Consider the following 27219-nt stretch of genomic DNA (forward strand, 5'->3'; position numbering starts at 1 on the left):
GCTGCTTACAGGGAGAAACCATTCCTTGTACTAGAAACCTAGCCAACTCCACATAGCTAGCGAGGCCGTGGATCTTAGAGCAGATCCTACCACTACTAATTTACTAAATCAGTGTAATTCCTAAGTACATTCAGAATATCTCTATATATATACAGATAAGGGTATAAAGATACACTTATTTTAGCTCTCACCTTTCATTAAAGAAAATCTCCTCAGATAGATGGAGACCATTACAGAAATCTACAATGGATCAAAATTCAGAGAACGACTGATTGTAGTGTGCCCAGCTCTTTTTTTTTTTTTATTAACTTGAGTATTTCTTATATACATTTCGAGTGTTATTCCCTTTCCCGGTTTCTGGGCAAACATCCCCCTCCCCCTCCCCTTCTTTGTGGGTGTTCCCCTCCCCATCCTTCCCCCATTACCGCCCTCCCCCCAACAATCTAGTTCACTGGGGGTTCAGTCTTAGCAGGACCCAGGGCTTCCCCTTCCACTGGTGCTCTTATTAGGATATTCATTGCTTCCTATGAGGTCAGAGTCCAGGGTCAGTCCATGTATAGTCTTTAGGTAGTGGTGTGCCCAGCTCTTAATGGATATACCTACAGCACCCTTCCTGCAGCCAAGCTTCAGCAAACATCCTTGAAGAGAGGGTGGTAAGATTGTAAGAGCCAGAGACTCTGAGCTCGTGTCTCCTAGAAGTGACAGGGAAGCTGCCCCCATGACACTTCAACAGTATGGCTGTTAAACAAGACCTGACAAGGACAACACCAGTAGGCATGCTAATGTAGAAGGAGAAAGTCTCAAGGGGGTTCCAACCTTAGAGAGAAAACACAAGCAATGAAGGAATGTAGAGAGTGGAGGAAAAAGTCTCTCAAGGGTGAACCCCTAATCGGTTGTCTAGTACTCAATGGTCATACTTGAAATCATATACATACAAATTAGACTAAACACACTGTACTTATATATTTAGGCGTGTATGCACACACACCAATAACAAAGAAAGAGAGGCCATTATTTTGAGAGGAAACAAGTGGGCAGGTGGAAGGAGTTGGAAAGATTCAGGGAGGAGAGGTAAGAGGAAATGATGTAATTATATTTTAATTGAAAAATTAAAAGCAGCAGCAGCAGCAGCAACAACAACAAGAATAAAGAAAGGAAAAAGAAGGGCTTTACCTGGGGCTGTTCAGGGCCGTTTTTTCCCCCTCAAAGCTATGAAATACAGTACTCACTAGATGGCGCTCAATAGCAAAAGAAGTAGAGAAGTAGAGCTAGAGAAACTGAAGCGCCCAAATTGATTTTTTGTTTCTTGTAAACTAGCTTGGCATGGTGGGGAGAGGTGGAGGGATGCAGGGTCTCTAGGAGCTCGCACCGGCGCACCGGCTCCCGGGATGCTGATGGAGCTGTCGCTGCTCCGGGATTTCAGCGGAGACCAGGCTCTGGAATGTGGCGCACACTCCCGGGCCATCTTTTCCTTTCCTGGGTCCGCTGCCCTGTGGTTTGCCCATCACCGCAGCCCTCAGTACTTTTGGGACAAAAGAAAATAGTCTTTAAAATCAGAATATTTAAATTAGTAGACCCAGGTCGGATGATATAAGGTTCCAGATCCATACGTTTTTACAAGTAATTCTGATAGTCCTTATTAATTAGTGTTAATGATCATGAAGCCTAAAGGATCTTGAGTCCAGGAGATATTAATGAGTCCTGGTACTCTATTTCTCTGTCAAAGCTTAGTCGTGAATAATGTGGCTAAGTCTCTGAAGGAAAAACTGAGATGTGCAGCCGCTTACCTCCTCACACAGGCCCATCTTGAGGCCACTGTGAGGCAGTCTGTATCTGCAGAGAGCATGGACCCGTGCAGCCTTACTGGATGGTAGGGGGAGACCTTGGAAGCAGGAGAGGTTGGGAGAACCTACGAGGCAGGTGAGGCAGGGGAGGCAGGGGAGGCAGGGAGAGCCCATTTTTCAGGCTTGACCAACCTTCTATGACTTTCTTGCATCAGGGGCTGGGGAAAGGGAGGTCTTTAGGAAGCACGGTGAGTTGACTGGTGTGTGGAACGGAAGGCACAGATTGAAAATGAAGTGTGATAATATACATCTGGCAGCTCAGACAGTGTTGTGGGTCCAACAGGGAAGAGTTAAGTGAAAAATTATCTCAGGAGGCAAGGGGCTCATATATGACCCTATGAGTCAGGGTCAAGGGCACAGGGGGCAAGTCCTCTCATAGTAGGGCACATTAGGTGACATTGGGAAATTCCTGAGAGTAAACACTTTTTTTCCCATTCTATAATTATGGCAGAATACGATACGAAATTTCATTTGGAGAAATGCAGACTTTAGCAGAATTCACTTAGGATGCAGTGTGGTCAGTAGAAGGCCTTACCGGGGTCAATTCCGTAGAGTAGGGTACAGTCAACAGATACACACAGACCTGAATTCCAGCTACTACAGTAACTGGTCGTTTTGTGGCAAGTTCTTCTTATTTTTCCTCCACATATTTTCTCTAATAATATAAAGGGTGTGGGATTATGCCTACTTCGTATATTTATTAAGAATAAAAAATAAGATCAATTAGTACTTGTGATTGCCACAGGTCTTATTGTCTGTTCTGTGGTGAGTGACATCTGCCTCCTCACGGGTGACTACTAAGCAGGAGTCTGGCAAGTACTGCACTACTGTGAGAGTGACTCCGTTGATCCACGTTTTAGCTGAAAGCCTCTCGGATGGCAGTCTGTAATTAATTCCGACATTTGTCGTTTGACAGCCCTGAGGTTTGCCTGTGTATAAGGCGGCTTCTTAGGAATTCAAGGGGAGAAGTTATATGTGGTTTTGCAGTCTTGAGATCTTCAACCGGCACAGCCAACTTGTATAAAAGCCTTACGTGCTTCTGAGGAGTTTTCATAGCCCACGAAATGAAAGACGACTCTTGTGGCGAGAGATGCTGGCAGAATACGGAACAAACTGTGATTTATTCTGTTTTTCAGTTTATAAATCACAGAAACTTCTAGTACGGGTTTATACTTTTATATCACAGATCCATTTGTTCGGGGAGCTCTCAGAAGGGAACCAGCAAGCCAAACATAGTTGTAATAGTGTTGGCCATGGACTGGGTTCTAATGGAGTGCTTCTCTTTTGGAGGACGTGGGAGGTCAGATGCCGACTTGAGTGTGGAGTAGTAGGCCCTTGGAATGCATGTGAGGATCCTTGGGTTGTTGTTGTCTCTCTTAATTTAGGCTGGTCTCAAACTCACTGTGGGAGGGTGCCCTGGCGGCTTCAGTGGAGAGAGAGGATGTTGATATTCCTATTTTTCCCTCACCTCACTGAAATCTAGCCTTTGCCCCGGCTAAACCATTAGTCTGTCTTTGGCAAGTGTTACCCACCCCCTCACATGACCTCAGTTGCATCCCCTCAACGGCATCCCCGGCTATGTCTTCCTACCTCCCTCACCCCTTTTGGAAGTGCTGGACTTGACCCAGGGGCTGCACCTCCTGCTCTTGCTTTGCTGACAATCTCACCGCTCCAGTAGGGATTCTCAGAGCTGTTCCTGGTTTTCTTTTCCTCTCATGGTACTCATTGCCCTGGTTCAGCTTAAGCTGCTTCCAGGAACTGCTTCCCACATAGATCAAGCCATGCTAAACCACCTTCCTCGCCTCCAGACAACAGCCTCATGAGGAACGGCCGGTTCACCTAACTGCCATTTCATTAGCACTGAAAAACACTCTCCCCCCCATTAAAAAACAAAACAAAACAAAACCTTTCCTCCTTTATCTCATGGGGGTCGTATTACATTTATCCATTTTATATTTAAATTAAAAAATCATGTAGGTGCCATTCTTTGTAACTAGGTATTTTTATCAAATATTTTTACAAAAATGCAACGTTTTGTGAATGAGAAACTGTCTTTAACGCACTCAAAGAATTGTTTGATAGTAACTCTACAGACATTTTGAGTGTTCCAAAATGTGTTAAAATTTAAACAACTTTATGTACTGGGGGAGTCTAGGTAAGAAAAACGCAGGATATTAACATGTACTCCAGTAGATCTGACAGGGCTTCTCTCACTTTCTGTTCCCTCTAGCCAGTGTCCCCCTTCCTCCCCCACAGATGTCCACCACATTGGAAGAGCAGCAGTACGCTGAGTCTACCAGACATGGCTGTGGAGAAACCACTCCTTCCCTCCTCTGCATGGCTTGGTCACCTTTTAAGACCCAGTCCCTTTTTACTCTGTCTCTCTTTGTCTCTCTGTGTCTCAGTCTCTCTCTCTGTGTCTGTCAGTGTCCGTCTTTCTGTCTATCTGTCCTCCCTTTATATTTCCACCGTTAATGTCTAGATTATGATTCCTAACAGGTTTCTAGTAAAACTTTTTTTGTGTTTGTTTCTGTTTCTCTTGCTAGGTACTTAGCTTGGTGAGGGAAGGGTTGGAGTTCATCCCTCTTTATGCTCTGGTCTCCATAACAGTGTCTGGCTCCTGACAGTCTAGCCACAGTTGTTTCTGAATGTGTGGACAGTCAGGAACCCGTGTCATGGTTACATTAGCATTTACTTACATTTCTATAATAGGAAAAGGGCCAGAGGGAGCAAGAGGTTGCATAACTGCTGATAGTTTGGGGGAAACTATCCAATATTTGGGAATAGAGGGAGAAGCAGACAGTGTGACCTTCAGTGCTGTCACAACAGTGGCGGAGGCTACCAGTGCCCACCCCACTAGTTTGCCCGCCAGTGTGCAACTTGCAAGCTAGGAACACTTATGTCTTTAAACCTTTTTAAATGGTTAGATTCTAAATAGTTATGTAAGTACTTACATAATAGTTTTCAATTTTTACTTTTGGCTTGCAAAGCTTAAAATATTTACTGTTTGGCTCCTGGAGGAAAAACTTTGGTGATGTGTAGAAGCCCCTTGTTTGACTCCGTGGTTCTGGCCTAGGCATTTCCCAACTCCGTGAAGTTGGAAGTTAAGCAGATAGAAAACCATAATGCTACAGCACTGCACTTTCTGGTTCATAGTTACAGTCTTATCTCCACGTTGTCTTTTGTTCTCTAGCCATAGAAAATCTGTCTTTATACCCTTTTCCCACAAGCTGTGCCAGCCTAATGATTCCCTTAGAGTTACATAAAACTTTCAAGGGCATGCCCCTCCCTGTTCATGTGGCAATTATGACTTTGGGTTTCAAGGATGAGACTCTTGGTGCCAGTGGGAGAGGCAGGGGCATAGGTCAGATGGCTTTGGGAGCTGGGAGGACCTTGACAGGGTGGGAAAACCTGGCTGTGTATAGTGTTGGTTTATATGGGACTTTTCTCAACAAGATGGTGAGGGAGGGGGAAAAGGGTAGAAACCTAGCAACTCACGTTGCTATGGAGTGTATTGCTGTCCCGCTGGGATCAGGTGAGACTCATAGGATACCTTTTGTACTTTCCAAAGATAAGCTCTTGATATCCTCTTCCACAGATAAAGCTAAGTATCTCTTTTTCAATATATAGTGCTTCTAGTGGCTTCCTTTTCTCTCTTTGAATTTCCCCCTTAATTCTCTTTAAGAGTCTTTCCTCAGAACCAGAGAAAGGACTGGAAGAGCTTGAAGGGGCTCGAGACCCCATATGAACAACAATGCCAAGCAACCAGAGCTTCCAGGGACTAAGCCACTACCCAAAGACTATACATGGACTGACCCTGGGCTCCAACCTCATAGGTAGCAATTAATAGCCTAGTAAGAGCACCAGTGGAAGGGGAAGCCCTTGGTCCTGCTAAGACTGAACCCCCAGTGAACGTGATTGTTGTGGGGAGGGCGGTAATGAGGGGAGGATGGGGAGGGGAACACCCATATAGAAGGGGAGCGGGAGGGGTTAGGGGGATGTTGGCCCGGAAACTGGGAAAGGGAATAACAATTGAAATGTAAATAAGAAATACTCAAGTTAATAATAATAATAATAATAATAATAATAATAATAATAATAAAAAAAGTCTTTCCTCAGACAGAGTATACCAGTTTCGCTGAGTTCCACCGATCAAGACTAGAAGAAGAGGGGTTTCCTTTGCCAAAATGACCTGGAATTTTTAGGGTCTTTGCTTGTCAGCTCCCACAGGCCTCTCTCACTTCCCGTGCTTGGACTGGCGCTCTTGTGTGTCAGCCCTGGTGTTGTACCTGAACATGCCACACAGCAGCTCAGCCAGGTGAATATGAATTTAAGTACTATTTGCAATTGTTTTCTCTCAGGGTCCAGGGACTTGAGAAGCAGCACCATTTGCTAGGTAGCAGCAGTTGGGTGTAAGGGGAGGACATTGTAATTTGCTTGCCCATCAGTCACCAGTCACTTCTACTCAAATACATCCCAGACAGGAGGAACCTGTCTTAGCCACTTGTTCTGTAAAACCAGGGGCAAAAGAACTGTCATCTGGCTAGACCAAAAGGAAAATCATTGAAGAACCCCCTGTATACTTTCTTTACTGTTTCAAAATGGAGACATTTATTTCTTCCTTAATCAAAATGAGAGGGGCTGGAGAGGTAGCATTGCCTAGCATATATGAAGTTTCTATTTCTAGCACTACAAGTAATAATAAAAATATTTGTTCATTTCCCCAAACAGGAGTTCTGATGATATGAAACTTTGCTATAACAGTACAGGACATCTTTTTTTTTAAAGAACAATGCTTTAGATTTTATGTGTTCAACAAGTTTTATAAGACATAGCAATTCATAGAACTAAGAAATGAATGCCTTTTTTTCCCCTCAAGCAACAGAGTTGAGCTTTGGGGTTTGTGGAGAGCTATCTCTTTGTTCTGTATTGAAACAAGGCTGTAAACAGGGCAGCAGGGGAGCGTCACATGTAAACGAGGGCGGTGTCTGTGTGTCTGTCCATGTTTGTACCTGATTGCTACTTGCTCTTTCCCAATAGCCACCACTTGCTGTGACAGTCTGTACTTCAGAGTCATCTGTAATGTGAGCCTCCACAGCTCTGGCCCTTGCAGCTCTTGCCAGCTACTCAGTTTGGGCCATCAGCCCACGCATTGGCAGGTTCATCAATATAGAGGGGTCAGAGGCCTTTGGAGTGTGTCTAGTTCTACACTTCCCTCTACTCAGGGGGCCAGGCCTCAATAAGCTGAGATTTAAAGGGAATCATTGTTCCTTTTCCTCTGGCACCGATCCAAGCCCACAGGAACTTTCTTCAAGTTTGCTACATAAGAAAATGACCATTAAAAGGTATTTTTGAAGTAAAAAGAGGTATTTTTGATGCCAGCCTAGTTTAAAGATGTCCTTTCTCTACAGTTCCTTTGGCCAGGGACTGTTACACATGGACAGGCCATGCCGGGGTGTTAGGATGCTTCTGAGATCAGAGATGATGTTCAAGGTCTGATGAGCTACTCTAAGGCACACTTGCTGTTTCCCTGCGTGCATCTGCCCTTTCTCTGTGGTGACACTGCCCGGGATCCACAGCTATGAGCCAGGAAGCTCACTGGCTCAGACCTGGTCCTCTCTCTCTCATGGCTCCTCCTGTCCTTCTCCCATGTGCATTACTGCTGATGAGAAGGAGGACTTTTACAGGTCGTTCAGAGCCATGGCTTCTCCCTGTGCACAGCACAAGGTAATGGGAACCTCGTGCAGGTAGGAGAGTGCATGCTCATTCTGATTTACATAGGAGAAAACACGATCATTTTGAAAACATTTAGAAAGCCATCTTCATGCTTTTGATCTTCCTGTTTCCAGAGCTTTTGTCTAGAGCACTGCTAATGTTTTAACAGGCTCACCGTAGTCCTTTCCTAGCAGACTTTTAATATTAATTATATTTTGTCCTTCAGTCATTCTTTTATTAATTCTCCGTGTATTAGACATAGGCTTTCTATCTCCAGTTATTTAGTAAAGAATAGAGTATAGAGAATTATGTCCCAAGATCAATGTTAACAGTGCAGCAACTCCTGCAAAATATCTCCCTGTGGATATCCTGAGTGGTCATTCATTCATTCAATCAATCATTCCAGCAGTTTTCTGATGGACCCAATCAGTATGTCTAATTCTCTGAGGATTTCTGAGCTGCTCCTGCATAGGGCTGGAGAAAGCAGTTGATTCCTTCCAGGTCTTCCTTTCTGTCTTTCCCCTATTGCTACAAGTTAGGCGTGTACCCCACAGCACGCAGGGAGCCTGGAGGCATGTTTCTCTTAGGTAGCTCACTGTGTACCCCACGGCACGCTGGGGAGCCTATGTACCCCACAGCACGCGGGGAGCCTGGAGGTGTGTTTCTCTTAGGTAGCTCAGGATAAACTTGGCTCTAGCAGGAACTGCAGCTGATGTTAGGAGCATCACACCCGTACCAGCTGCCTAGAGGAAAGGCTACACGGCCTGCCTGCTTACAGGCTATCACTTCGGCTTCAACCACTTCACAAATGCCATGCCTTGCTGATTTTTATCCCTCTCTGTGGTACCTTGTGGAGGTCATAGATTAAGTTCATTAGGACAATGCTGTAATACTGACTAATGACATGTATTAGGCAACTATAATGTGTCAAACACCACTCTAAAGACTAAAAAATACCCCCCTTTTTTTAAATCTATCTTCAGGCTGGTAGCAGCTTCCCTCCCTCCCCCCCTCAACTGTGATACACGATGCAGTCCTTCAAACCAAACTACCATCTTCTCTATGAGTTTGGCTGTGCCTGTTTGAAAAAGATAACTCAGCTGGGCTTGCTGGCTGTCGATGGTCCCTCATAGAACCAGGGATGGGAAGGGTCACGGGGGGGAGGGGACTGTCACCTCAGTGTCTGGTCCTTCCTACCAACCAGTTGCATGTAGTTCTTCCCTAATTGCGTATGACCTCAGGTAAGGCTTAGAGAAGGTAGGCTGAGAAAGACTTGGGAGGGGACTCCATTGATCTGGTCATTGGGGAGTCGTCATGCATACTGGGGCACAGGCCTTGTAGAGTGGATGATTTAATGGCACCCATACCCTTCACCCATTCCTCTGTTAGTAAGCCTGACAAACTCAGTGGTTCTCCAGGGTGAATGCTGGTAGGTGTGTACCTTGGTTTGGTTTTGAGCTCTTAGGAGAAGGTTTCCCCCCAGGAATTAGTTTTAGCAACAACGTTTCACTGTGGAAACTGGGCACTGCAATGAGCACACAGGATGTCCATAAGGTCATGACTAGGTTGTCCTTCTTCCAAGCATCGGCAGTGGCCCTGGCACAGTCATGGCACTGCTGGCTCCTGCTGCTTATCTAAGGTGTTTATCAAGTGGTTCCCAGTGTTGAAAGTCCTGTCCTCAGAGACATACACCCAAGCTTTCCCAGCCTGGATGTTCCATGACAGTTTTTATATTAAGTGGGCTCCCAAGGACTGCCAGCTGCCTCGGGGGGCAGGGAGAGGAGGAAGGCAGGGGCCCACCTTTTCTGTGCCCCCTAGTTCTCCTGTATCTTCCCTGGTAGTTTTACCAGATGACTGCAAAGAACAACCTCAGCCCTGGGTACCTTCCGTGGATAGAGACAGTCAGTCTTTCCCTGCCATTTAGGTGGTCTTTGCTTGCTCGGGGAGCCCGGGTCTGGAAGTCTTCCTTAGGCTGCTCCTGCTTGGAGGTAACTATTTCCCCGCTCAGTGCCCAAGGCTGCACTGTCTTTTTTAAGGATGCTGTTTACCAAGGTACTGGGGCACTTTTTGTAGGCTTGCTCCAAAGCTTGCTCTGTCAAAGATAAATATTTCCTACTGAACATTTTTTTTTGCTTGTATTTTTGCCCAAGGCCCTTTTCCTCTGTCTTCGTAGTTAGTCCACAGAGAGCCAGAGAGAGCGGTTAAAAGATCTACTTCACTAATTCATAGCCAATTAGGAAACTTTGTTTTGAACCTGACTGCAAGGTTGCTTTGGCAGTGGGACAGAGCCCTCCTGTCCTGCACTCCAGGGGGATTAAAAAACCTTCCTGCAGTTAGTTAGAAAACCATTTTGTAATGCATGGAAAAACAGTCCCCAGTTCAGCCTTGGACCATGACAGCTGTACCCACTCTGCTCTGTTGCTGGTACAAGTATTTGCTTTCTGTTACAGAGTTTCTGGCTATCTCTTTGTTTTATCCACATGCGTGCTATGCTTGGGTGTACAACTGAGAACCAACATTATTTTCTTCTTTGGTGATTTCTCCATGTTTGAATATTGATCTTTTTTGTTTTGTTTTGTTTTGTTTTGTTTTTTGGGCCTTCTCAGGGTTGCGAATCAGTGTCATTCTGAATTTTGTTAGGAAAAAGACTATTCTGATAGTTTACTGCCACCATAGGCTTCTGGAAGAAGAATAATAGATTGCTACAATTTCTTTTAGAAAGTGCCTTTGAATTTTAGCAGAACGTAAACTAGCTTGGTTTGGGGCTACATTTCAAAATATTTCAGCACAGCATAAGTTCTAGTCCCGAGGCGCTCTGACTGTGTGGTTAGAGGTGCCCTTTCTGTTTGCTTTTCAATGTAGGAAAACTTGAGGCCTCAGGTCGAAGACCCTCCTTCTTTAATCAGGAAGTTCGCCGCTTCTAAAAGGTTGCCTTGTTAAGTCCAATTTCATTTCATTGTTGCAGTTCGACAGTGGAACGGGATGCTTGAAAGCAAAACAGAAGGAACCAAAAGTTCCCAGCTGTCTTTGTTAGCTTTACCTACCTGGTTCAATGTTGAGAGAGAAGCTTTCGATTTCCAGGTTGAGCTCTTGAGCTGCAGTGGACCGAAGATCCTCCAAGACCCCGCGCACCGCCTGGGTGAGGTTGTAGGGTACGGCCTTGGCGAACCGCACTTTGCTGTTCACGATCACACTTCCGTTTCTGAAGCTGAGTATTTCCAGTTGCTTAAAGCCCGTAAGATTCGATCGTAGATATGGAACCAACTGCGAAAGAATAAAAACAACTCAGACCCTGCTGGACCTCTTGATGACCCCTTTCCACGATGTGCGGCCTACATTTCACTTCCTCTTCGTTGTTTTTGTTGTTGGATGTGACACCAGCACACCACAACCTAAGGACCTATATGTAGTAACTGCCTTCATAGCTCTACCTTTCTGCTTGCATTGAGATAGATACACAGGGAATTTCTTCATGCCTTGTGAGAACAGATGCTTTTTTTTTTTTTTTTTTAAATCCCAAACTAACAAACAAAAGAACCAAGCCAGTGCTATCAGCAAAGCAATGTCAGGCTACTAATTTTTTTAAAGTGACTTTTCCAAATTGAGCCCAAGGGCCAACCAATCTATGCCTATGTATACGGAGGTAGTCTCGATTTGAAATGACCCATTGAGATAAAGGACCACGAACCCACTGGATCATTCTGTTGGTGCAGTAAATCTTCATAGCACGCAGAAGTTCCCTTCAGGACATTTGGATGGGGGTTGTTGAAGCTGGATGGCCTTCATTGAGCAATATGGTAAATGAGTTGCTACCCCGTGCTCATCTGAACTGGGGGAGAGGGAGAGGGAGGGGGAGGAGGAAAGGGAGGGGGAGGGCGAGGGGAAGGGGAGGGAGAGGGAGGGAGAGAGAGAGAGAGAGAGAGAGAGAGAGAGAGAGGTGGCTTCCTGGGGATTCCTTTTCAAACATGATTTAATAACCTCAGAAGCATCCTCAGGGCTTCCTGTGTGCACACATGTGTGTCTTTTGTGAGCCACAGCCATCTTGGAGGTCATTTTCCAGAACCGTTGGAACCTCATTTCCTGACTCTAGAAGTGTTCCTGGATGGCAGCTGTGTAAACACAGTTGGCATGAAGGTTCAGGCTGCAAGCTTCCAGCTTGCCTCAGAGCCACGCCTTCTCCCTCTGGGTCTCTGCCCCGCTAGGATTTTGATTCTGATCACACATGCACTGGTTGGTCACGTGAATTGGAACAAAGTAACCTCGATTGAGGAGCTGCCCCTGTCAGATGGGTCCATGGCCTGTCTGTGTCATTCATTTTCACTAATGGTTGATGCGGTGGGACCCAGCCCACTGTGGGTTTTGCCACCTCTGGGCAGGTGGTTCCGGGTTATACAAGACAGCAGGCTGAATAAAGTTATGAGGAACAAGCCTATAAGCAACATTCCTCAGTGCTTCTGCATCAAGCTCCTGTCTTGAGTTCCTGCCTTAGAGTCCCTCAGTGAGAGACCAGAACCTGTAAGGTAAAGTGAACCAGGTCCTTCCCCAGTTGACTTTACTAATGGTATTTATTATGACAATAGAGAAGCAACAGAGAAGATGGCTTTATCTTGAAAACAAAATGATACTTTATACCAGGGTTGGGAATTTGCTCCCTGTGCTCTGTCTGGATTTATTCTGCTGTTCTGCTGACCTCATTCTTAAGTTAGCATTGCTTTGGCCTTGGGTAAGAGTTTTTGGCCTGTGTACCGACAATTAGCTGCCTTGTCTCCCAAATTAATTCCCAGAATTCAATGGAAAAGAAGATGGTTCATTAGTGATACCAGTTTTCCTGTCTCCACATGGCCAAGCCCAGTCATGTGACCAGCTCCATCACCACAGAGTGTGCAGGGAATGCGGCTCCTATGCTACATGTTGACAAACTGCTCTCTCCCTCTCATCTCACAAGTGAAAACAGAATGTAGCAACCACTCTGCCTTAGCTTTGCAAAGGAGGAAACCACATGTGCGACCAATGTGGGACTCCGGGAGGACATGAGAACACAGCTCCCCACTTCTCAAGAAGAAATTAGCTTGTATCTGATGTCACTGCTCCTAATGCCTTTGGTATGGCAGCACATCACAAGACCTAATGAAGCCACCGGGGTGAGGCTTACTGCAACACTGCTCCCAAGATAGTCTCAATACTCACCCCATGGGGGTGGTGAGAGAGAGGGAGAGAGAGAGAGAGAGAGAGAGAGAGAAAGAGAGAGAGAGAGCAGAGCACAGAGTCTTAATTGAAAAATGTTCAGGCCATATGATAATTTAACCTATATGAAGTATAGATATTTTCTGATATTGTCAGAAATCATGTGTATGATAGGCATTGTATATTTTTATTTAATCAGACATGACTGTTAAAGCCGTCACCAAGTTCAGGGTTTCTTATTGCACACATATTTCTTTTTAGGCTTTTTTTTTAAAATTTATTTATTATGTATACATCATACAGCTTTCTGCCTGCATGTATGCAACTTCAGGCCAGAAGAGGGCACCAGACCTAATTATAGGTGGTTGTGAGCCACCAAGTGGTTGCTGGGAATTGAACTCAGGACTTCTGGAAGAGCAGACAGTGCTCTTAACCTCTGAGCCATCTCTCCAGCCCCCATATTTCTTTTTATACATGTAGAAACAAAATTAAGATATGAGTTTGAGGGTACCTGTTATCAAAATGTGTCCATTGTGAAAATCTTCGTTTATATGCCAAGGATCAGAGACAACATGCCACACAGCCATTTACAGCAACCTAAGAGAGCTTCTGTACCGGAACTCTCCTCCTCCTCCTCCATGCTGGACAGCATGGCTCTGGGCTCTCTCTTATACTATTGTTAAATCCAAACTCAGTGTTTCTGACTTGACTATAGTGCTTCTGAACCAAATTAGAAAAAAAAAAAAAAACACGTAGGGAGAACCAACCCTGATGAGGAAAATTTAAGGATAAACTTGTCACTGCAGGACTAGGCACATCCCCTCCCTCTGTGGCCAGAGAAGCAGCCCAGTTAGGGGAAAAGGAGCCACAGGCAGGCAGCAGAGTCAGGGACAATTTCCTCTCCAGTTTTGGGGTGGGGGTGTGTGTGGAGAGTATGCGCGTGTGCCAGGGTGAGTTGTTACGGAGGGGTTTCCCCTACTCAAGAGGAGAAGGGAAGGGGAAAAGGGATGAAGGGCTGTGTAAAGGGGAACTGGGTGCGGGGACTGTGATTGGGATGTAAAGTGAATATATATCATATATCATATATATGATAGATTTGTTTCCGCGAAGCTCCTGGCAGCATCTCCTCTGACTGCCTACCATAGAATTCATTTCCCATGTTGGAATCAGATCACCTTAGAACTCTGTATGAATGCCTTCTACAACAGTATGGCAGCTTCAAATGCTCAACTCCTCCTAACCTGCATTGCTCAGGATGAGCGATGATCCTACTGTGACCATAAAGCGACAGCAAAACAAACAAGGAGACACAGCAAGTGGAGAAAGCCAAGCCACGGCCCACTCACCAGGTCTGTGAATCGTTGTTCCAAGGCTTGGTACTCCAGGGAACTCTTATTGAACAAGTCATAGGAGAACGGCATGTTAGCGACGCGCAGACTGAAGAATACCACTAGCTCGTGGCCCTTGGCGGCAATGGTCTCAGAGCTGGTGGTGACATACTGTAATGTCGGGATGGGCGTGGTCATCTCCAAAAACCGATCCGGGGCAGAGTCATATCCACTCAGTTCTGCTATTTCCGACAAGGCAGGCGTGTCGGACACATCCATTTCATCTAGGTCTCTGATTGTGTCGTGGCTGCTTGTGGTCAACTCTCTGTCACTGGAAGACTCAGGCCAATGTGACACTTCTAGCGGCCATTGGCGGACGGTAGAATAATCGAGAGTGGGGAGAGTGAGCGTGGGGATGAATGCTGTTGGGCCAGTGGCCATCAAGGGAGGGGAGCTTTGATCATCCAGAGCGAAGATGCTAGGCGTAAAGGAAGGTAGATTTCCCACTCCGGAAGTCGAGGCTGTTACAGGCAGAGACCAAGAACTGTCTTTGGAGGACATGCCCGATGCCATTTTCATTATGTCCAATTATTTCCACCCAAAGAGAAAATGAAAAACCAAACGAACAAAGTTAATCAACCTTAAGGAAAGATACAACATTTACATTGGAAATTTCAATCACCTTTAATAAAAATAAAAGGAGATTGGTATAGAAAGGGCAGGCAGTGCTGTATGCAAACCTAGGGAAATAAAGCCTGGGTCCCTGGACTCACTTTATCTAGACCCTAAATTTTACATACATGAGGTGAGTATCAGTTACTTCGACTCTTTAGAACTACTATCCAGGTAGACTTAGCGTGCCTGCACATCAGATAAAAGTGTTACTAATCACTAAACCACAGCCGGCACTGGCATAGATTTAAAGCCACACCCATCATCACCTGGAACTTTCAGACAACTTCCTGCAGCTTTGGCTCAGAGAGTTTTATTTACTTTCTAATACTGCAAACCTGAATTTTGCACAACTGGACTTTTTTTTTTTTTGATTCAATGATCACATTTTGGTAGCCTTATGACCTAAAATTCTAATTTTTTCAGAACTGGAAATTTGGATCGAGTAAGTTGACAATTTGCAAAACAGTGCTGAGGATGTAAAGATGTGGGTGATTGATATTTGGACTTCATAGCTTGGTAAGTATCTGATAATATTTCAAGCCTTTTTGTCGCTCTGTGATAGGACTGCTGAAGTCCATTCCATTTTTGGTACAAAATTAAAAACAGCAAGTATTTATGAACCGAGAAAGTAGTTATAGGAACCTTTCAGATAGAGAGATTGATGGATTATTAAGGTAGTCCAAGAAACCTAAATCCAGAGCCACTGATTGCGCTGAAGGGACTCAGTGAACAAAGCAGGCAATTTTCTGTGATTACTTCCAGTGGCATTTTGGCAAATCTGTGGGAAAGTTCTGCTGGAACCTGCATGCTAAGTATGATGAATGGTCTGTCTGAACGCAGACAGGATCTTTGGGCTTGCACTCAAATAATTTACCACAGTGCGCTCACCAAAACTGAAACTCCAAGTTCTAAACAGCTCTGGGAGGCAGAATCCTATCAGCTTTATTACTTTCTTAAAAATAAAACCTTACTATTGGTTATGCTTCCGTTTCAGTGGAGGACACCCCTTTCTCGTCCCCATCACAAAGTTCCTAGATGTGTCTAACCGTAATTCAGTCAACTGCCAGAAATAATGTCTGCTGACGTGTATGATCTCTGTGCATATGAACTGAGATTTTTATTCAATCCCTATTTCCTATGAGCTGAATGCTTGTATACCTCTCAAATTCATGTGAGGAACTCTCATCCTACAACACAGTAACATTTGGGGAAGAGGCCATAGGGAGGGAGGGAGGTTGTGAGAGACGAGCCCTTGTTGGATGATATTGGTATCCTCATCTGCACAGATATGAGAGACCATAGACAGCGTCCATGACACCCATGAGCAGCCCAGGAGAAGTCATCACCAGGGACCCAGTCAGTCAGTATTAGCTTGATTTTGGAATTCTTTTGTTTTAACTTTTAAAAACTATTCTTTCATATATTACAACCTGACCACAGTTTTTCCTCCCCCCTCTCTTCCCAGTCCCTCCCTGAAACCTTAGCCACCCCTCCTCGGTTTCTCTTCAAAAACTGGCAAGCCTGTCACGGAATCAACCAAACATGGAATAGTAAGACTAAGCACCTCCCCTCGGACATTAGGATTGGACAGCGCACCCCAGGATGAGGAAACCGGGCCCAAAAGCCGGCAAGGGAGTCAGAGACAGCCCCTGAGTGCCCAGTGAGGAGTCTTGTAAGAAGACCAAACTACACAACTGTAACATACGTGTACAGAGCCAAGGTCCGAGCCATGCAGGCTCGCTGATTGTCAGTTCAGTCTCTGTGAGTCCCTGTGGACCCAGGTTAGGTGATTCTGTGGGTTTTCTTATGGTGTCCTAGACTCCTCTGGCTCTTACAATCCTCCCCACCCACTCTCTTCCTTGGAATTCCCTGAGCTTCACCTAATGTTTGGTTGTGGTCTCTGCCTCTGTTTCCACCAATTGCTTTGTAAAGCCTCCCTGATGATGATTAGCCACCAATCTAGATTCTGGACTTCTTTAACAGAAGAACTGTAGAAGTAAGTACACTTCGGTTGCTTAATTCACTCAGCGCCCAGTGTTTTGTAATAGCTTGTGCTAAGCTATCTGTGCAAGGCACGGGAAGGAGTCAATTGAAGGTGTCTCAGCGCTAGCTGTGATTTGGCCTGACTTCTTGTGTCGTGCATTTGAACCTGTGCTTCTGGGATGTGTGCTCTGTGCTCCTACAGATGGTAGAGGCTGGGAAATGAGAGGCATGGAGGACCGTGATGGATGTCTTGAGTGTGCCCTGGGGTTGGGTTTTACCAAGTGCTCTTGTTTCACTCTATGGACTTTAACCAGCTTAAGATAGGCTGTGCTTCATGTCGCCAGTCAGGGACTTTGTACATTTCTCCCTCTGTGGCATCTAAGGACTAACACTTCGCATCCACAGTGAGGCTACATGAGCCATCTCAGTGACATAACAGATGGGTATTGAAATGTAGGGTGCATGACAATAAACTATAAAGCACCGATTCCAACACTTGTAGGCTAAATGACTTACTCTCGTGTTTATGGGGAATCTCTCTCTCTCTATCTCTCTCTCTCTATATATATATGTATATATATATTTTAACAACTCAAGACAGAGTCTACTGAGACAATAGTCAGTTCCTCTGGGGCAGGGGGTTGTATTCAAACCTTGTCAGGACTTCTAATGTAAGTAATTATGCCTTTGCCTGATTCTTATGTAAATGAGGCATGGCAATGGCACAGGCTATTGTATTACTAAGTTTAAAATGCTGAGATAGGAAGTCAAGAGCTACAGCCAAGGCCACTTATTGCACCATGGAATATGAAAAATAGAAGACTCAGAATAACTATGTTAGAGAAAGTATTTGGGTCCTACAAAGGGGTGAAGTGTTTGTGCATGGCGGGACTCTAGCGTAAAGCCCAGCTAAAGGCAGAGGGGTCTGTTCAAAATCAAGGTCACAGTTAAAATGGTCCAACTCAAAGCAGATGAACACGGGACAGCTGACACCCAGAGGGAGAAAGGTCAACATCTGAAGGTGAGATTGGTAGGGGTGGGGGTGGGCAGTCATTGTGGTAGCCAGAAGAAGACAAAGGAAAAGGGAGCACAGGCTGAAGGAGAGATGCAAGCAAAAGACTGCTCGAAAGGATCACATCCATCTGGTCGGACCTATGCCTCAAGCATTTGCTCATTTCATGTTGAAATAGTCTAAGAAGATTCTCTAATATTCTTTAGATCTTAAGTTGGCACAGCCAGCACGTTCTTAGTTTTATATGAAACACTACTTTTTAAATTACAACCCCTTTCATATGATAGAACTAGGAAACGTCTCTTTTATTAATTCATTTAATGACTGACTAGATAGGGAGAGCCTCCCATTTGCTGGTCCTGGTGCTCAGACACATCAATGAACAAAATAGCTGCCAGTCCTGAGACAGTGGAGGGAGCCAGAGAAATAATCCTCCACGGAACACATCGGAAAATTCATAATGGCAGGCGGGGGTAAGTGCTCTGCAAGTAAAACCAATGGGAAAGGAGGCAGAGGGATCCAGGCACCGCAAACGCAAAGGAGAAGTAGTAGGAAGAAGAGCGTCATGTTCAGGGGACTCCTGGCTTGGAGGCTGTGCGACCCCATTGAATGGTGCAGGATCTGCCAATGGTGATGGTGGTTGAAGACGGCATTCTCCTAGACATCCTTTCTTAGGAGATGGAACATCCTTTCTTAGGAGTGTTCAGTTAAAAGGAGAAAGTAATCCAAGAAAGTGGTAGAGATGGTTACTAAAACAAAACGAACAAAGAAGCGAACAAAACCATCAGGGACAGCTTCTTGAAAATAAAGACCGCACCTCTAAGGAGAGAGACTCAAGACTGAACGTGGTCAACGACTGGCAGATCTTCATGGCTAAGCCTGTCCGCTTTTCTGAATTCTAGCTGAAAAAAAAAAGTGTCTTTTCCCCCCCTTTTCTCTTTTTCTGTCTGTTCTTTAGAAACAGGCTAAAATTCTAAGCATGCACACTCAGGCACTCTAAAAATTATTTCTCTGAAGAGTACTCCCTCAACTGCTTGTCACTCCATGGTTTCTCACCCAATCGCCAATTAAATGATCCTCAAGCTTAAAAAGAAAAAAAAAAGGATTAGTTTTGTCTAATGCGACAGGAAACTCAGATGTCATTAAGCCCTATGACAGTGTGAAGATTTTTACAAAATAATTTTACAGCTTCATTTGGGGATAACTGGCAAGTGAAAAAAAAAAGTCTGCCTTTGCCTTTTATTTATAATGGCAAAAGTTGCTGGAGAGTGTGTTCCAAGGCACAAGAGGATGGGGCAGAGGGATCGGAGAAGTAACTGGGGAAAAGGCAGGGGGGATTCTGAAGAAATCCCCGTGAGGGTGCTCCTCAAGGCTGAGAGAGTAGTACACCCTCAGAGGGAAAGAGTCTCTGAAACTTGAAAGGGAGAAGCCACATCACCCGGTGTCTATAGACGCCACACTGGAAATTGTAGTGGGATGCTCAGGGGAGCTTGTGACAAATACAAAGAAGACTAACCTGAGGGAAACAAACTTCCAATTCATGGAAATCAGGAAGGAAAGCGCAAACAGTTCACCTGTGGCTATAACCTGAATGCTAACTGATGGTTGTATTATTTACCAAAGGGTTGGTAGGAGAGACTAAAGGGCTCATACTGAGAGACACTGAAATCACTGTCTCCAGTAATAGAAAGTCAACAAGTGATAAGTGATTTCTTTTAAAAAATGAGAGGAAGGGTGAGTGCCAGGAAGACAGCGGAGTTCAAAGGCAACATTTTAAAGAAAGGGGCCTCCCAGAAAGCAGGTGTGACACACCATACTTCACTATGGTTTAAGTTAAGATATCGCTCTTTTGGGGTGGAGATGGAGATTCAAATGCGGTTCTAGAAATGAACAGAGAAGTGACATCCGTGAGAGCCACAGAGCAAGAACCCCCCACCAGTCTGCTCCTTCAGGACAGTGACACAGGACGGTTGGGCTGTCAGAACGGATTTTTCTCAAAACGCAGGAAAATTGACTAGTAATGGTTAGCAATCACGGGGATGCTTAATTACGAAAATCTGGCCAGATCTCAGCGCTCACAGTGAACTGCGTGGCATTTTTTTTTTTTTTTTACTTTTTCTGTTTCTCTCTGCTCTGAGGCTCAGCGGTAGCCTGGGAAACAGCAGCCGGGATCCTAGGTACCAGGACTTCCGCGAGCAGAAGGGACCTTACGAAGAAGGAAGAGTAATTATTTGTTTTGACCTGTCTTTTGACTCCCTGGAAGCCGGACTCAAAAGGCCTGCCTTTCTCCCAGCTCAGCAGGACTCTCCCGAGGCTGAAAGTGGCTGCCCGCAGGGTGCCTGCCGAAACCACAAGGCGCATGCACTAATTGCCCTGCGTGAAGCAGTGGCGGCAGCAGGCACAACAGCCCACTAGCGGGAAAACTGGGGGGAAGAGGCAGAGCAAAAGTTGCTTTGAGGAACAGCTCTGTCCCGTGGAGGAGAAGTTGGCTTACCATGTCTTCTCTGAGAGGACATAAATTCACTCGGTCTTCAAGGCCAAGCTTCTTGAATGCAGAAACTTCAATATCCAGCAACTACTTTTTTTCCCCCCATTTATACATTTCTTTTCATTTAAACAGTTTACATAAATGGAATAATTCAGTGTAGTGATAACATTTTTTCTGAAAAGTGTCTTTTGACCCCAAAGGAAGAAGATGATTCCCAGACCTTACTGCCAAGCTAATGTATGTTTGAGGTTACTTGAGGCTACTTAACCGGCTGTCCTGTGCACTCAACTTGTATAAGTTTAACTTGCCTTTAAGAGAAAAATGTAAGTGACTTTACTATATGTCTTGGATTTCCCATGCGATCAGCGTTTACAACTTCAGCCAAGTACGTAATTTTGATCTTAAGTTATGTGCTTCTTCATACACTCCCTCCCCCGACAGAATAGTGTTTATAGGTATTGTGGTTTGAAAGTAGTGTGCTGTGGTTGGAAGCAACATATGGATGTAGGCTCATGATATGAGGACTGCAGACAGCCCAGTAACCACAAACAATAGTTAGGTAGAAGACACAGGGAGAGAAGCGGAGAATTCAAATTTGAGCTTGCTCTTGGCCACACTATTGCAACAGGTAGTTTCTGTCTTCATTCCTGAACAGGGCATAGACTCACTGTGCTGCCCCCTCTGAGGTTTCTCTAAGACTTCAATTCACTCAGTTTTCAGTACATAAAATGTTGGGAGCTGGGTTTTCTTATTCACCAGAACCTTCAGGAGAGTCGTATCAGTTGTTATCACTAATTTGTTCCTTCATACACGATTTGGGCAAACCAGGACCCACTGGAGGAGTTGTGGCATTTGAAGTGAAGGCAATCCTTCTATCTCAGCCATCTCTCCAGCCCCAATAATTAATTTTTTCCCCTTAACTTGCTTTTGACTCACCAAGCAGACTGAGGCACACCTCTGGCAGTCAGTGAGGGCAGTTCAGAAAGGATTAACTGACAGGAGAAGGCCCACCTACAATGGGGAAGCATCATTGCTTGGGTTAGGGACCCAACTGGAATATAAAAGAACACAGGACAGGGGAGCGAGCAGGGTTCTGGCATTGCCCTGTTCTCTGCTGCCTCCCTCATAGTCACACACTCTTGCCACCACATGGTGACTCACGACCATTTGTAATGGGGAACTGATGCCCTCTTCTGGTGTGTTTGAAGACAGCTACAGTGCACGCATATAAAATTAATTACTATATATAGGTTTAGAAGGTTTCATTTCTTCTATCCCTCCCTCTTGGATCAATTGTTCTGGATAAAGAGAGTTGCCGTGGCATGGGAACACTGAGCTGCCTGGTGGGAGGCTGTGTGAGAGGCCTGAGCCATTGACTGACTGTACCCCAGGAAGTGATTCCAGCAGTGACGTCATCAGTCCAGCAGTGACGTCATCAGGACACACATATTAAGTCTTAAAAGGTGTGTAGCCTTCACTGACATCTTGACATCAAGCCTATCAGAGGCTCTAAGCCTCTAGTCACTCCTAGACTTCCATAGAGCCATGAAGAGATAATTTGATTCTATTGCTGCCTTAAGTTGTGAAATCCAGAAGCATTTTATGTGCAGCAGGGAGACCACTCCACACAGATGTCATTAAACCCAGTGCAACAGGGCTTTGGCTTGCCAGATATCTTCTCTAGTTTTTAGTATAGTAAGAAAAAATGGCTATGGCTTTAGAATAGTTACTTTGAAGCACACTTACATGATAATAATATATTAGAATTTACATACAATATATTAAAATGGATTGTCCCAACATTCTGCTATCCAGTGGGGATATTAGTTATCAGTTTCTTGTTTGTAGGGAAGTGTTTGGGATATTACATTTATTGCATTTACTGATCTTGCAGGAAGGAGTATACTCCCAGCATGGGACATTGATCTAATCTCCATTCCAGAATTTTCCGTCTTAAACAGTAGTTTTTATAAAAATATTTTGCAATGTTTTATTTACTACCCTGAAATGAGCATAAATAAGAATACAACCCAATCAATACACATTTTCAAAAGAGGCAGTGCAGTGATACCACACGAAGAACAAATGCAATTCCCTATGCAGCCCATGCTGACCTTGCACATGCGGTGTTGCCTAGACTAGACTCAAGCTTAGTCTTAGAAGTTTGCAATACAGGTGAGAGCCACCGCTCTCCTCTCACATTTACATTTATGTGTAAGTATTTTCAGTATCATCTTAGATTCCTAAGTTATGAAAAAAATACTGTTTCAGATGATATAATGCCACAGAAATATCCTGACTTTACCATTATAAGAGAAGTCAGTGGTTTTCTGAAACATTGGTAACTTTTACAAAAATTTAAACAAAACAAAACATAATGTCCTTAGTTTACCTATTAGTTGGATTGCTAGAAAGTACAAAGTTGATTAAGACGTTGTAACACATACTTTGAAAACTATGCTTAAATTGAAAAAGGAGCATTGAGAAAATGTGAATGCCCTAAGTGTCTGTAGTCTCTAATGCATCGTCAAGGATCTCTGATTGACAGGGCCAGTGCTTTCTGCTGGCTTTGAAGGTATCAATAGAATGCCCGAAGCAGTGAAGACTGTTTGTCCATAGAATACAGAGTATTTTCATCATGGGGAATATAAATCATTATATCTTGGTAGATATTGAAAGGTTTTATGTCCATACATTTATTTCCACATTTGTGACTGGTAATTGTGCGTTGTTTAAATTCTCTTTTGAACTGTCAATAGCATCTTGTTTCCTTATTAATTCACGTGTTAAATGCAATTCTCAGACCATTCATTTTTCTTATGACATAAGAGTGTTTTTTATTTTTAATATTCTAATAAATTTCTACTTTAGGAGAAGTCTAGGTGTGGACACACGTAGTTGTTGTTACTATATGTATGAATGTTGGCCAAGCTACTGTAACGCAAATGAGACAAACAGATACAGAGAACATTTCATCCAGGGGCAGTAGGATACAAATTCCTCTCATAGCACATGGAATGCCCTCCAGGGTAGTTAAATGACAGGGCACAAATCACGATTCAGGTGAAGTAAAAAGAAGCAAAATAATATTATGCTCAGACCACTACAGAACAAAGCTAAAATCTTCTGAGAACAACAAAGTTCAGGCAACATGCTTTCAAATGACCAATGTTTAGTCAAAGGAGGTAGAAGGGAGCACCAGATAGGTCTTGAAACAAATGAAAATGAAAATACAATGTATCCAAATCTGTGTGATATGGCAAAGACATACGGAGAGGGAAAGTGGTAGTAACATGTCTGCTGTGTAACCTGTCTGCCTTCAAAAACTAGAAAAGAGTAACAACATACTTGACGGCCAATAAGGCAAACACAAACCAAACCCAAAATTAGGGGAGGGGGGCATAATGACCAGAACAGAAATTTAAAGCAAGTTATTTTTTTTAAAAGATAAGCAAATTGGCAAACCTTTTGCTACACTAATTTTTTTAATTTATTTTATTTATTCCATGTATATAAGTACACTGTTGCTGTCTTCAGACACATCTGAAGGGGACATCGGATCCCATTATGGATGGTTGTGAGCCATCATGTGGTTGCTGGGAATTGAACTCGGGACCTCTGGAAAAGCAGTCAGTGCTCTTAGCTGCTGAGCCATCTCTCCAGCCCTATGCTAATGTTTTATATTTTTCTCCTATGTGTGAGCTCTTGCCAGCATGTATGTCTACCCCAGGTATATCACACAAATGTAGTACCCCTGTGGGCCAGAAGAGCCCGTGAAACAGGAGTTACATGTAGTGGTCAGTTACGGTGTGGATGCTGGGAATTGAACACACTGAGATCCTTTGCAAGTGCTTAAGCACTTTTAACCCCTGCCCTCTCCTATCTATATTTTTAACTTATTTAAACCAATCATCCTCTGAATATTTATTGACTATCTACTACATGTCTGAATACGATTTAAATCAACAGAAGAGCTGCATAGAATTATTGTTTAGATACTCAGGCTTAAAGTAAGGCCAAGCACTGGGCTGAAAACCTAAAATCACAAATTTATTTAATCCAGGGTGATTTCTTCAGAGACTGAGTATTTAGGAGTATGGTAGATTGTGAGACTGATACGCTACGTACTGTGCTGATGAAGCACCCAGTCAGGACTCCCAGTGGAGGGATAAGGACACCAATCCACCCACAAAACCTTCAGCCAAAAATTCGTTGCCTACAAGAAGTGCAGGGACAAAAATGGGGCAGAGACCAGAGGGAGGCCCAACTTGAGATCCACACCATGCGTAAGAACCAGTCCCTGACACTATTAAATGATACTCCCTTAGGCTTACAGACAGGGACCTAGCATAACTGTCCTCTGAGAGGATCCACCGAGAAGCTGACTGAAACAGACATAGATGCCCACAGCCAATCATGAGATGAGGTGCTCTGGGAGTTTTGTGGAGGAATTGCGGGAAGGATCTAGGGACCTGGAGGCGATAGGAACTACACAGGAAAACCAAGAGTCAACTAATCCGAATCCTTGTGGGCTCCTAGAGATGGAACTACTGACCAAAGAGCTGGACCCAGTTCTCTCCCCACCCCAAACCCCGTGCCTGTGTGTAGCAGACATGCAGCTTGGTCTTCATGCGGGTCCCCTAACAACTGTAGCAGGGGCTGTCGCTGACTCTGTGCCTGCATGTGGATCCTGTTCCCCTAATTGGGCTGCCTTTTCTGGCCTCAGTGGGAGATGTGCCTGGTCCTGCAGTGAGTTGATGTACTGGGGTGGGTGGTACCCAGGAAGCCTCCCCCTTCTCAGAGGAGAGGGGAAGGGGGCTACAATGAGGCAGAGTGCTGCAATCGGGATGTAAAGTGAATGAATAAATAAATAAGTAAATAAATGGTGAAAAAAAGTTTAGTAGACTACTGTGATGGTTTGCATATGCTTGGCCCAGGGAGTAGCACTATTAGAAGGTGTGGCCTTCTTGAAGGAAGTGCATCACTGTGGGGGTGGGCTTGGAAACCCTCCTCCTAGCTGCCTGAGGATGCTCAGTCTGTTCCTGGCTTCCTTCCGGTGAAGATGTAGAACTCAGCTCCTCCTGCACCATGGCTGCCTGGATGCTGCCATGCTCCTGCCTGGATGATAATGGGCTGAACCTCTGAACCTGTAAGCCAACCCCAATTAAATGTTGTCCTTTATAAAACTTATTTTGGTCATGGTGTTTGTTCGCAGTAATAAGACTCTAACTAAGACATCTACTGTTTTTATTTTTCCTTCTAAAGTCAAGCTTTCTGTACATTCGCGTGAACACTAAAGAGAGAACAAAAAGCGCTTGAGAAGGAATCTCTGACCCATTTCTGCCTTGACTTCACACAGTCATTCATTTATTCAGACATGTATTGCCTAGTGGCTCCGTGTCCATAACTGTACTAGAGTGTAATAATAGCTCTCATTTTTCGAGTGCTTGGGACATGCACAGTTGTAAGCACTGTACCTATACATGCAGTCTTCCGAAGAACTCGACCATCATTTGAAAGACAGAGCACTGAAGCACAGAGAGAAGTTATTTACAGGCTGGGTTGCAGGTACTCAGGTTTGAGTTTGGATGCCACCTCTCTACGCTGTGGAGGCTCCAGTGGTTTATATGACAGATGTTCTGTCTGTCTTCAGGAAACCTTCAACTTCCAGCATCACTAATCTAATAGTAAGTGTGTGAGGTTCTGCAAAGGGGGTGTAGGGGCTTTGGTATGAGTAGAGGAAGGTCCATGCGATGAAGCCGATGAGGCGTGCCCTGGTAGCTTCAGAGCATTATAAACAAGGCTGAATGGGAGAGAAGACAGCCAGAATGCTACTAAGGGCAATTAATTGCATTTTTGAAGAAACCCAAGCTGTGATCATTTATAAAAACTAAAGCCTCTGTGCTGGAGACGCCCTCCTGGCTTCTCGAGAGAGCCTCCTCAGAAAACAACGATGAATAGTTTGGACTTCAGAGAGCTATTTTGAAGAAAACGCAAACATCTCCTACGAATTCCAAAATTGTTTATGTCACAAAATGTTTTCATAAAATAATCATGAAAAATATTGAAGTACGTTTAATGGGTTTTCTTAATTGCAAAGTAATCGTTTACATGAACGTAAGGTTGACCCTCCAGCTCTTCAGAGGATAGCTAGTGGTATGATATTTGTGCAGTTTTTTTAAATGAATAGTAAATGAAAGAAATCAGCAAAAGTAAACATTTTGGAGAGAGTGTGATGTATAGTTTGCCGAAGTCAGGAAGCTGTAAAGGCAGAAATGAATCAGATTTCCACAAAGCATCTTTATTAGATGTGCCTTGTGTCAAGACTATGTGCTGTCCCCAGAGCAGAGCCTGGATACTTCGTGGGTACCACGCTTCACAGACCACTGTGCAACGAGTCCCCTGATCGTGGTGCTGGGCTGTAAATGAGCAGCTAACAATTAGGGGCTAGGGATCAGTTAGTGCTGTGGCAGTCAGTTACTGGTAGATGCCAAGTTCCTACGCCAAGCTGAGAAGATGTGTTATAAAATGGATAGGGGACCTGGCCATGTCCCAAGTGTAGTTAGAATGAAATGAACTCCGATTTGAGTCTGTCTCTGAAATACTGAAAAAGTTAAAGAAAAAAAAAGTTCATGTCAGAAAAAAATTGGGAAAAAATTATATGACTTTAAAAGGTTAGTGTCTTTTCAGTGAATTCCTGAGCGTCTCCTGGCAGCTTGCTGGGGACCATCTAACGTTAGAGGATGCTATTCTTTCCATTGTCACTGACAGAGCCATTTTATATGTCCATAATCTGTAGAAAAACAATGATGATGCAAACAATTCTAGCCTGGAGAGATGTGAGCAAACTTTATCTGATGAATATGACTTTATACTCTTCTGTGAAAGCGTGGTTCACTGTATTTTATTGCATATTTTTATCGGTTTTGCCATTTTTTGTCAGCATTTCTGATTGCCTCATGGATTTGGCAAACAATTTTTAAAGTGGGC

At 44.3% G+C, this 27219-nt stretch overlaps 1 protein-coding gene across 1 annotated transcript in view; it reads right to left on the reverse strand.

Moving 5' to 3' along the window:
• The window catches only part of Impg1 (interphotoreceptor matrix proteoglycan 1), a 146083-nt gene that overhangs the window by 16048 nt on the left and 102816 nt on the right, over positions 1-27219 (reverse strand). Inside the window, exons 13-14 of the mRNA NM_023958.2 lie at positions 14090-14619; positions 10604-10823 (exon numbers count right to left, since the gene is read on the reverse strand). Of these exons, the coding sequence (NP_076448.2) occupies positions 10604-10823; positions 14090-14619 (750 nt within the window). The remainder of the gene's footprint in view (positions 1-10603; positions 10824-14089; positions 14620-27219) is intronic.

Source organism: Rattus norvegicus, chromosome 8 (assembly GCF_036323735.1).
Source record: "Rattus norvegicus strain BN/NHsdMcwi chromosome 8, GRCr8, whole genome shotgun sequence".
Classification (NCBI taxonomy): Eukaryota; Metazoa; Chordata; class Mammalia; order Rodentia; family Muridae; genus Rattus; species Rattus norvegicus.